Raw genomic sequence first — 12,359 nt, 5'->3', positions numbered from 1 at the left:
TGCCATTCCCCTTCGTCCTGCCGGAGCACTGGACCCTCAAATGCAACATCAGATGACAGCAGGATCTATCTATAGGATGAGTTGCTCATTGAGGTAAGGGTGACGGTTTATGCCACAAAATATGGCCACCTAAAGTGCACAATATCCCATTTCAATGTAATCTTTGAAATGTCACACGGCAATTTGTTCAGATTTAACAACAGGGATGGCAGACAGATACATTTTTAACTTTCTCCTTAAAATGTATAGTTAACAAGCTGCAACCTATGATTTCTGCTGAAAAAGGACACCATGCCATTTCAAGTCCACTTTTAAAGGCGAAAAAGAAAAGTCATGAGGAAATTGTATTTGCTGTGTTGGAAAAAGGTAATTTCTAAATTGCAGCACCAAGTAGCATTGGTTCTTGACCTTTCTTGTGTTAAATTGTACATGAGCGAGTAGACACAATCTACATATTGTGCAATTATCTTTTATCAGACAGTAAACGGCAGGTAAATCAGGTATGAGAAGGAAAGCCTCTGTGGATGTGCTTGGAAGAGAACATAATTTTAATCCTCAAAGGCGTCACTGCAGGCGGAACATTGTGATACACACATGCAAAAACATGTTTCGATTTTGGAGGCATGCGTTTGGGTTTACTGACAACTATACAAAAAACTGTTTGTGTTGCTTACGATGGCAGAAGTACGACATCCAAAAGGCCTCACTGAAAGGCAAACTACATGTTGTGAACATAAATTATGTGAAGATTACGTTCCACCAGCACAAACTGGATTGTGTGACAGTGGAAAGTACAGCAGCATTGGTTAAGGTTAGGGTAAGGTTCTGGTCATGGTTAAATAATAAAAACTTTGACTAAAAATATCTCACAGTACTTCACTCACAGTAGAAAACTTCTCTGCAGAAGTTGGAAATTGAATCCAGCTCACCGGAGCTGAAGCCAAATGTGTATCCACCACCCCGACCACCAAAGTCAAACTAGATTGTCAAACTAGAGACTGTTTTCTGCACGGTGCACGTATTTGCATTTTCAGACATCGTGCTCATTTCACAAAATCTTGGAAGATCAGGCTCCCTACATCTCGCATCTCCTCTCCATTACTGCAAATGCTTGCTTAAAATGTAATAAAATAGAAGTGATCAGTGATCCATAACACCAAACTCATTTTCTCTAAATCCGATGCTTGCTAAATCATTCCCAAAATAAAAGAAAATTTTAGTTTAAACAATTCTTCTCAGCGGAGGAGTAATAGTGCAGCAGGTAACATACTATTAAGCAGCAGTGTACTTTTTTTCCAGTTAAAACACATGTAGGCCTAAACTATTTGTACATAGTTGGTTTTAGTATGTTTTTTCGCTATGTTTTCATGCTTATATATATATCTTGAAAAGCGCTATACAAATAAAATATTATTATTATTATGGTGTGGCTCCCTGTCTCACCTTGCATCTGCCAGCATTGCCCGGACGACTGCCCACGCCGCCACAAACAGAGCTGGAACACCTGGAATCACACAAGACAAATGACACGCAGTGTTAAAGCTGTGAGTACTGATGGAACCAACGGTGGAGGCACGTCATGTACTTGTGGCTTTACATTTTCAAATTTGATTCATTCATGGCCTGTGTCACACAGCCTGTGGGAAAGACTGCATGGTATACCAATTAGCCTGCTCACCTGCCTTGACACCCCACAGAGAGCAGGTTCTGCTGCATCAAACGCTATTCTAACATTTTGAAACACAACTTCCCAAGGAAGTGAAAAGTGTTATTGCACCATTAGTAATAACAGATGGGCTTTTTGGCCTTTTTTGAAATTCTGTGGGCAGTTGCTGTTTCGATTCCAGTTTATTCATGTGCTCGGATGGCTCTAATTGCTTACTCACAGGCAAAACGATGCACAAACAAGTTTTACAGCCAAGAAATCAGTGTGGATGTGATGGGTGAAATAATGCACGCCTCATCACAAATAAGCGGGACTATTTTCCTCTGTGTAATTGCACTCAGGTACGGTCGTAAATGACAGATGCATATTTTTGGAACACCTTATCATGGCAACTTGAGAGGAAAAGTTATTAGAAACTGTCAAACTAACCTGAGGTATAACCTGAGAATAAGCCTATTGAGGTGTCAAAGGTAATTTATAGGAAATGCCATGCCGCCATTCCACTTTCATTTGAAATGACAGTTGCATAAACCAGTGCTGCCTTATGTAAAGATACGCTCCGTGAAATAGCCCCCTAATCAACATTGCTACTTCTGTGCTTTTTTTGAAAACACTGTGTTGGAGAGGGTGGTGGGGCGAAGTGCAACATAAGTAAGGGTGGAGGCAGGATGCTATGGTGGCAGTGGTTGGAGATGGATTGGAACCGGATAAGCTGAAGGTGACAACGCACCATTTAAAAAGATAATGTTAGCAGTAATGATGTGTAACCCGGGACTGTCAGACTCTATATCTACTGATCCTCTTCCTACAACTAAGGAGGGGCACAGAAAAGAAACTTGAGCATAACTGTTCCCGGCACCGGATCAATACTGGCTCAGCATTCAAACTTTATGTAGTAGAAACCAAAGAAAATAATAGCCTATAACACACTTGCTCAGAGAACAGAGTTTAATCCAAATTCTCAAGCTGAAATGAAATGAAATGAATGAAGCACTCGAAATAAGTTGCCAGTATATTACTTTGAAGAAAACTTTTCAAATAGTAAGTAAGTGCCTTGGTAAATATTGTAAAAACCTTAATATCCTTGAGGATGTTTTTACTGTTTTCAAAATGTGAGGTAGGGTAGTCATAGTTCAGGTCAGACATTCAGTGTAAACTCCATTACTGTTCATTACTTTCAGGGTGCAATTAGAGGGGCAGATGAACAGCAATAGCACCCCCCTTTGTTACAGTAACACTAAAATCATTGGATACATAAAATACAAATTTTTAAGTAAATCTTTTTTAAGTAAATCAGACAACTTTTTGCATTCCCACCAGTGATATACTGTAGTGGAGGGTATTTCAAGAGAATAAAACTAATTATTCTGAAAATATATTCATTTGTTGTTATAATGGACCATCCACCTTGAAACAGTTTCGTATAGTGAATTAATTACACTTTTAAGTTCCTCAGCGTATTGTAATAATATGTACTTGAGTAGCTAGACTGACAGATATTGCTATTATTCCTCTCTTCTGCATAGCTTAAAAGCAAGAAAAAAACTGCTGAAGAAGAGAGGGTTTGGGAGAGTCAGAGAGACGGAGAGACATAGAGACAGCGAGGGTGAAAGACTGAGAGAGCGTGTGTGTGTGAGAGAGAACAAGAGAGCGGAGAGAGGAGAGATTTAAACTGTCTTCTTATTTTGGCCACTGAGCAACTCCACTGGATTAAGGACATCTTGATGGCAGATGTTCAGGGAGGAACGGAGTGTTTCTTATTGGTTTTCCCCACAGAACTTGAATGAACAGAGCGGTCCTTCCAATGATTGCAATGGTAATTTGGCTAGTACAGCATAAAATGGCCATTATGGAATTTTAAGCGTTAGTTGCTATGGTGACAACACAAGTCTGGGCATTTAGGCCGTAAAGTCTGCCACACTTCCTGGAGAACTGTGCAGATCTGCAGATGTGCACGTTAGCAAACAGCCAAAACTCAACTGAAAGCTAAAGTTAGCGCCGAGGCTAACGTAGTTTTATCAAAGATAAAGATGTACTTTTAAAGATGTAGAGATTAAGATGTACTTCTCTCTCTAGCTCTTCTAGTTAACATTAGCATGTTAGCAATCCATTGCTGCAAAACCTCTCTCCTCAGCGACTAGCTGTAAGTCGGTTTATTTTGAAGCTGGACCAACGGTAGACATAAAAATGGCAACCACTCTGACTGTCCTGGAACCCTGATTTGAACGGGAATGAACGTTCTGTCCATTCAGCTTCTGTGGTTCTCCCTATCCACTTTACCCAGCCAGTCAGGGGATCCGACTTGGCCACCTTCCAGTCACTAGCCTGTTTCTTTAACTTCTCTAGGCTACTGCCGTCCAGGTTATGGTGAATGGATAAATAACTAATTTAGGCAAGAAAAAAAAATACATTTAAAAAACTTATACATAGAGCCACTTCATCACATTTACAGCATTACAAATCAGCACTTTGCAGCAATTTGTCCTATATACCCATCTGTCATGAGATGCAATGACAGGGAAAAATGTACCTGTTGGCCAAATGGGAACTGTCCCAGGCAGAGACATTTTGGCTTACCATCTATCAGGTGGGACAGCTCTGCTACTCACATGCAGGGGGCCCAACGACTCACTGGCCACCAAATTGTTTGTTGTTTGTGTGCCATGAGCATATGCAAATGGGGTGGGGATAGAGAATGGATATAGGCTACAGTGTTGGTAGGTTGGTGTCATGTAGGCCTATTGGTAAGAGCTGCAGTAGGCAGAATTGTGTATCAGATGTTCTGCGACTGCTTATACTATTGAGTTGAATGTTAAGTGAAGTTGTAACACATGATTTTTCTCTTCCGTTAAGATTCTCTGGAATTATTATTCTTTTCTATTGCATTGGTATATTTGGTATGTATTCAATAAGTTCCTGAGACAAGATGTGTTTCATGCCTGCTGAACACTCATGCTATTGGTAATGAATGTGACAGTATGAATCTATTTTTATGGTAGAAAGTTGGGTAGATTAGGGGGGCATGACCACTATTATATTCCACTGATGATGATCTAACTTTTTGCTGGTAACTGAATGTGACTGGCTAAGTAATGAGCTCAGAGCACAGTCCTCTGCCTATAGCTCTGGGGACCTGAAGGCCTTGAGAAAGTCCAGATACGACGTACGGAAAGCCATCAGAGATGCCAAAAGAGCCTACAGAGACAAGTTGGAGTCTAACTACCACAGTTCCGACCCCAGACGCATGTGGTGTGGACTGCGCTCCATCACAGACTACAAAGGGAGAAACAGCAGTGATGCTCAGCCCGCCGCCTCTCTTCCCGACGAACTCAACACCTTTTACACACGGTTTGAGGTGAGCAACACCATCCCTAATGTAAGGCTAGCTGAGGACCAGGATGACCATAAGCAGAGCGACCGTGGGGGCAGAGGGGGCGACTGCCCCAGAGCCCACGCTCAGTAGGGGGGCCCCTACTTCATACCTCTATGCAATCTCATTCCTAAATGACAACGATTCTGCCGCATGTTCATTAGGGACACCCGTTGCATAAAATCAAGCGCTCCTAACAAGTGACAACACTGCGTTACACGTGACAAAATGCGCACATGCAGAGTGGGCAGAAACCGGCAGGAAGGAAAACAACTCCAGAGAGAGACATGACGGAGAACAGTAGACGCACACGGGAAAACACTTGTTCAAAGCATGTGTTCTAAATAAGAGAAGAGAGATGTAAGTTTGTTGTTTTTATGTTTTTATGATAAGTGAACCACCACCGATAGACAGCGACAGCCTGTGGCTGTCTGTGTGGTGGTGTCGCTGTGGTGCTGAACTGCGCGCTGTCCTCGGTGCTGAAACATTTGAACACGACTGGCAACCTGTTTTCTTTTTTTGTTCTTCAGAACAAGCTTGTCTGACAAAGTGGCTCTGGCTTCACTGTATGTTTTCTTAGACATTGGCTTGCTTGGCTCAATAAGTGACAATTTGTGTTTTTGGATAGGATAGGATAAGATAGGATAGGATATATCAGCTATTTTACAGTTGTGAATTTTAAAATGACTTTATCAGAAGGGCCCCTCGAGAATGCTCCGCCCCCTCTGTGCTGAGAGTCTAGCTCCTCCCCTGAGGACGACTGCACTATCTACGGCTGACGTGAGGAGAGCTTTTAAAAGAGTTAACCTTGGAAGTCACCAGGGCCAGATGGCATTCCAGGCCATATCCTCAGAGCTTGTGCCGAGCAGCTAGCAGAGGTAATCTCCTCTATATTCAACCTCTCCCTGAACCAGTCTGCAGTTTCACCACCTGCTTCAAACAGACAACCATTGTCCCCGTACCAAAGAAACCTTCCATCACCTGCCTGAATGACTACCGCCCTGTTGCACTGACCTCTATCATCAGAGTGCTTCGAGCAGCTAGTCAGAGCCCACATCTGCTCCTTCCTTCCTGACACCTTGGACCCCCTTCAATTTGCATACCGCCCCAACAGATCTACGGACGACGCCATCGCCCTGACAATGCATACCGCCCTCTCCCACCTGGATAAGGGTAATACATATGTGAGGATGCTGTTTATAGATTACAGCTCGGCATTCAACACAATTGTGCCCGCTAAGCTCGCTCCCAAGCTCAGGATCCTGGGTCTTAACACCTCCCTTTGCAACTGGATCCTGGACTTCCTGACGGGCAGACCCCAGGTGGTGAGAATGGGTAACCTCTCCTCCTCTGTACTGACCCTGAGCACCGGAGCCCCTCAGGGCTGCGTACTCAGTCCCCTCAAGTTCCTCGGACGCGGTAGTAAAAACTGCCCTAAAGCGCCTATACTTCCTGAGGAGACTCAAGTTTGGAATGCCTGTCAAAACTCTCACTAATTTCTACAGGTGCACTATTGAGAGCATTCTCACTGGCTGTATTACGACCTGGTACGGCAGCTGCTCCGCTGCTGATCGTAAGGCCCTCCAGAGGGTGGTGAAGACAGCAGAGTGCATCATTGGCTGCCACCTCCCTTCCGTGTAAAGCATATACCATATACGATGCCTCAGGAAAGCACAGAAAATCATAAAAGACTACAGCCACCCAGGCTATGGACTGTTCTCGCTGCTGCCGTCTGGTAGGCGTTACCGGAGCATCCAGGCACGGACTACCAGACTCACAAACAGTTTTTTCCCCCAGGCTTCTCAACCAGCAACATTAATCTCAGTGATCACTTTGATCACATGATCACCTCAATGTATGCTCTAGACACTTCCTATGTTCATTAAATGTACAACACCAAAAATCATTGTACATATCCATCGGCACTCCTACACTTTATATTTATAATATTTATTACTCTTATTCTTACTGTCCATATTGCCCATCTTTACTGGCTGTTATTCTTGCCCTTATTTGTGACTCTTTTTAACAATTTAATATTTGATATTTTTTTATGCCTACTACATAGTTGTTGCTTGCCTTGTCCTAAGAATTTCATTGTTCAGAATGACCTTGTGTTATACTGTGCATTTGATAAATAAAAAGACTTTGACTTTGATGTATCTTCTCCCATTAAGACTTTGTTGAATGGAGCCTTTTTGATCAGTTCCTGATTAGTTCATGACCCTGTTCTTTTCTCACAGCACTAGCGCCACAGAGCCAGAGAGTTTTAAAATGGCTCCCAACCTGCCTGCCTTGAATCAGAGTGAAAACCAGCTGAAAACACACCAGGATCCCTGGCAGGCGACATAAACTCTGATGAATATAAGCACGCTACCATTAAATTGCCACACAGCAAATTTTCCTGTGTTAATAAGTTTTTTTTTTTAAGTGATAATTATTTGGAGTTGACAAGTGTTGATTGGAGAGTTGTTTATAGACATTACATTATAGTCATAGAGCTGCTCAAAACTATCAAAAGTGTTAAATCAACTCTGATATGTGAACTCATTATAAACACTGGCATAGTGTTGATTTATACACCAGAGTTAAATTAACACTGACAATTTTGCTACATCAAAAGAAATGATCAAAGCCAAAGTACATTTCCTTATCTCTTGAGTTGCTGAGATTTGTGAATAGCTCATAAGAAAACCATGTAGCTATTCAACATTGATGTTGATGTTTTATTGGGGTGCAAAACATGTTAATCAGGCGTGAACTCTTAGAATGGGTTATAAGTTATAGTTATAAGCCACCTTAAGTAGATTAACTATGGCAGGCTAAATTAAACTACATTCAGTGGCTGTGATGCTCCTTCTCTCACTGGATCTTCAAGATTTAGGGGATTAGAGTTTGTTTTGTCACTGCTGACAGCTATTTATGCATTGGATTATCTTGCCAGTGTCCACTCATCACAAGATAACATTCAGCAACAAAGGCATTATGAGACTGTACAGAATGTGTAATTGTTTACTTTGTTATAATGAGGAAAGCCTCCTAGCTGCTCACACTGGAAGGATTAAAATCAGCATCACTCTGACAAAGGTAGCAGGGCTGAAACATCATCTGTCTGATAAACCCAGAGGTGCAGCGCTGCATATGCAATGGTGGTACACATGGTGTAATGTTTAATATGTGACTCTGTGTATCTCCCACTAGAATCGTCTCTCCTGTGTCTTCCCTACTCAATATCCCCCTCATCCTTCTTACTACCTCAATGAAGAAATGAAAGTAGATGTTCCATTCTCCTTGAAAAACAAAATAATTGAAGTTTATGTAACTAAGGGAAAGAACACTGTGGATACCTTTTTATGTCTCACTACCATGCTATGTGGTATGAAGGAAGTTGTGTTGTCATGGTGGTGTCTGTCTGTCTGTCTGTCTGTCTGTCTGTCTGTCTGTCTGTGTGTCTCTCTGTCTGCCTGTCTGTCTGCCTGTCTGTCTGTAGACACATTTTTGTGAACACAATATTAACAACACATCATAGAAACTTCATACATACACTACATACTAATGCCACCCATGTGTTATGTAAAGACAAGTATGTTGACTAATTAATGCAATAATTAGCTTAATGAATGACCTCATTAGCATAACTACTTATACTTAATATATAGAATGGTGATTATGGCGGGACATTAGGCAGCTCAAGTGCCTCTTGTGTTTGGTTGAACAATATGAAAAGAACTGATAAGGGACAAAAACATGAACTGATAAGAACTGATAAGAACTGATAAAAACATGCTATCTCCAGTTTATACTGTGTTCAATATTTGAATTATGAAATTACACATAATACATTGACACACACGCATATGCATCTCTCACATGTCACACATGATTGGTACTAGTGAACCCAACTTCACAAAATGGATTGGTCTATTTGCAAACAGTTAATTCATATTTGTATTTGCACAGTGACTATTTGCAACAAGCTGCATGGTTCATATTTTGATGGTGTGTATGTATTCAGTATATTGCTGTGGGCAACCTCGTAGCTAAAATAGATAGCACACTTCTGATTCAATAGTTAGAGCTACAAGCTGAACAATGAGTTGGTTACTAATTAATATGGACTCCAATGACTCATAACTGTGGGTACATACAGTACAAGCAGACACACACACACACATTCACACACAGACAAAAACAGTATTGATTGCACCACCACACCCGTTACTACAGTTCCCGACAGTGCAGGCAACATCAAATGTCATTCACATCAGACTTTCATCAGTTTAAAGACAGAACCCCCCCTCTCCCATCTCCCTCTGTGTTTCACTCCAATTAAATATAAACATGAATGCAAACCAAAAACCGACAAAGCAACCATTGGAATTCTTGCAGGATTGTGTGCAGGTGTATACACTCACCGAGCACTTTATTAGGAACACCTGTACACCTGCTTATTCATGCAATTATCCATTCAGCCAATCATGTGGCAGCAGTTCAATGCATAAGATCATGCAGATACAGGTCAGCAGCTTCAGGTAATGTTCACATCAAACATCAGAACGGGGAAAAAATGTGATCTCAGTGACTTTGACCGTGGCATGGTTGTTGGTGCCAGACAGGCTGGTTTGAGTATCTCCTGGGATTTTCACACACAACAGTCTCTAGAGGTTACACAGAATGGTGCAAAAAACAAAAAACATCCAGTGAGCGGCGGCTCTGCGGACGGAAACACCTTGTTGATGAGAGAGGTCAGAGGAGAATGACCAGACTGGTTGGAGCTGACAGAAAGGCTTCAGTAACTCAGATAACCTCTTTACAACTGTGGTGAGCAGAAAAGCATCTCAGAATTCAACACGTTGAACCTGGAGGCGGATGGCACTTTGGTAGCCGGTTGACACTGAGCTGAAAGCTGATACCTACCCAGTATTAGTAAGGTGTTCCTAATAAAGTGCTCGGTGAGTGTATATCATGGGGGAAAAAGACTGAGGTATAATGTAGGTATACTGTAAATCTTTTTTGCCTGCACAGTAACATGAGTTCAAAGAAAAGGATCAAAAACGTAACTTTGAGCCACAAAACCATTGATCTACCTGTCATCCTTCTCATCCAACCTTCTCACACATAAAAGTCACTCCATTTCCCTTCTAACACCACTATCGCTATTTCCTAATGAAGCCGTACAAGTGCATATGAAGAATTTAATTTCATAACAAGATTTACTCATTTTATAAATTAACCACAGGTGTAACCACTGATGTATTTAGCTGACTTGGACTTTACAAACTTTTACCTTATCTAGTTGCTTGCAAATAAATAGCCTAATATGTTAGATGAGATGGGATATAAAACAGTGAACATCGGGTAAAATTTTACTTGAATTAAGCATTTTGAAATGAAGCCTGTGTAATTCCCTCAACACACCAAAGATGACCAGACAATATCGCTGACCACTGGGCAATTTCATAAGAGGACAAAAAAAGCTGTTGATACTAATACTGTACAAAGTAAACATGTTACTGACACACCCCCTACTGCGCCTCTCCTCCTACTCAGATGCAGTCAAGTTCACAGCGAGTCACCAGTATACCAGGTGAGGAAAAAAAAGGTGAGAAAAAAAACACACTAAAAGCCTGATGAAAATGCCACTTAGCTGGCACAAAGCCGTGCCACCCACCATCGACCGCCACGAATATAGAGCCCTTGATGTCAACTTCTCTGTGGGAGAATGGAAAATGTATTGCGACATTATACCAGATCATTTTCTTCTCTGCTCACCCCATCCAATGAGTGTGAATCCCCACGGGTATTTGGAGTCTGATAGGAAGGCCATGAAGATGAGGCTATGCAGGTAAAGGCCCTCCACCAGTATCCAGTAGTAGTTGGTGGCCAGAAAATAGATGAAGAGCAGCACCGTCACCTTGCAGCCGATCTGGTGAAGAAACAGAAGAAACACATTCATCATGGCTTTTTATGCCCCGTCTCTGGTATCATGGTGTCTGTCTGTCTGTGTGTGTGTGTGTGTGTGTGTGTGTGTGTGTGTGTGTGTGTATATGTATACACATTCCTGCGAACACAATAACTCAAGAATAATACATGATAGAAACTTCGTACTTAACACACTAACACATTATAGTAGTAGAGATGATCTGATCACATCTTTCTTAAAACTACTATAACTCCTTAATGCTTTAAAATAGGGTTCATATCAATACCACTCGTGTTATGTAAAGTATGTTGACATATAAATATTTGCCAATTGATGCATTAATTAGCTTAATGGATGGCAGGATGACACAGCCATGCAAAAAACAGTGGGTGTCCTGTGCATGGCAGGACACACTGTATAGGTTCTTAGGTCTTACTATACAGTAAATAATGGTAAACTACTGCCAGCAGCAAGTAATCATGTCAATAGACAGGAAATCCACCTCACACAGAGGAAGCACAATACGAGCCTGATAAAGCAAGTCAGACGCACAATTAAAACGATGAAGGTTAATTGAGAATAATTAAGATAATTAGGCGAAGAGAGTAGAATAAACACACCATGATAATTGCTAAGTATATTTTACATTATAATTCCTAGCAATTAAATCATAATAATCTCTGTAAATGACTCTTGTTGGATTCATCAAAGTGTCAGTGTGTCACAGAATAATGGCCTCATTACACATGATATTGTGTAAATATTAGGCCACACAAGGATAAGTTTGTGGAAAAATGGATAGTTTCATCTCTGCTGATTAAGTCATGGCCACCAGCAACACACAACCTGATTAGAGTTTTTCTGTGTCGCTTGGTCCCTACACGTCTGAAACTGCTGCTCTTTCCTGTGGTGTGCCTCAGGGTTCTGTCTTGGGTCCTATATTATTTGCTTTGTATATGCTTCCCTTAGGTCATATTATCAGCAAATTTAAAGGTATTTCATATCACTGTTACGCTGATGATATCCAGCTGTATGTCTCTTTTAAGCCTGATGAAACTGACAAACTGACTGTTTTGCACGATTGTCTGACTGCCATTAAGGACTGGATGCCGAACAACTTTTTACAGCTGAACGCAGATAAGACTGAGGTCCTTATCATTGCTTCGGATAGCATAGCTTCCAAGGTTGCTCAGTGTATTGGGTCCCTTTCTTCAGCTGTACAGTCTAATCTTAGAAATCGCGGTGTTATAAACATCGAACAAAAAGTTCGGAAATTTGTGTTTGGTAGATTATTTCTCTGTTGTAACAATGCTTCTTGGCAATACATTTTATACCGTTGGAAAGCCTGTTTATTTCCCTTTTAAATGGTGCCTCATTTGTAAGGAACATGCATTTGTGGG

The 12,359-nt window shown here is 41.4% G+C and overlaps 1 protein-coding gene across 1 annotated transcript in view; it reads right to left on the bottom strand.

Moving 5' to 3' along the window:
- Positions 1-12,359, bottom strand: part of pth2ra (parathyroid hormone 2 receptor a) — a 62,658-nt gene that overhangs the window by 26,907 nt on the left and 23,392 nt on the right. The window contains exons 6-7 of the mRNA XM_071532992.1: positions 10,809-10,962; positions 1,444-1,504 (exon numbers count right to left, since the gene is read on the bottom strand). Of these exons, the coding sequence (XP_071389093.1) occupies positions 1,444-1,504; positions 10,809-10,962 (215 nt within the window). The remainder of the gene's footprint in view (positions 1-1,443; positions 1,505-10,808; positions 10,963-12,359) is intronic.

The sequence above is a fragment of the Centroberyx affinis genome, unplaced genomic scaffold (genome assembly GCF_046629955.1).
Source record: "Centroberyx affinis isolate AG114_WGS23_722 - 3 ecotype Tasmania unplaced genomic scaffold, CSIRO-AGI_Caff_v1 ptg002305l_1, whole genome shotgun sequence".
In the NCBI taxonomy this organism is placed as follows: Eukaryota; Metazoa; Chordata; class Actinopteri; order Beryciformes; family Berycidae; genus Centroberyx; species Centroberyx affinis.
The sequence above is the reverse complement of the archived record's forward strand: the minus strand, read 5'-3'. Positions and strand labels throughout refer to the sequence as shown.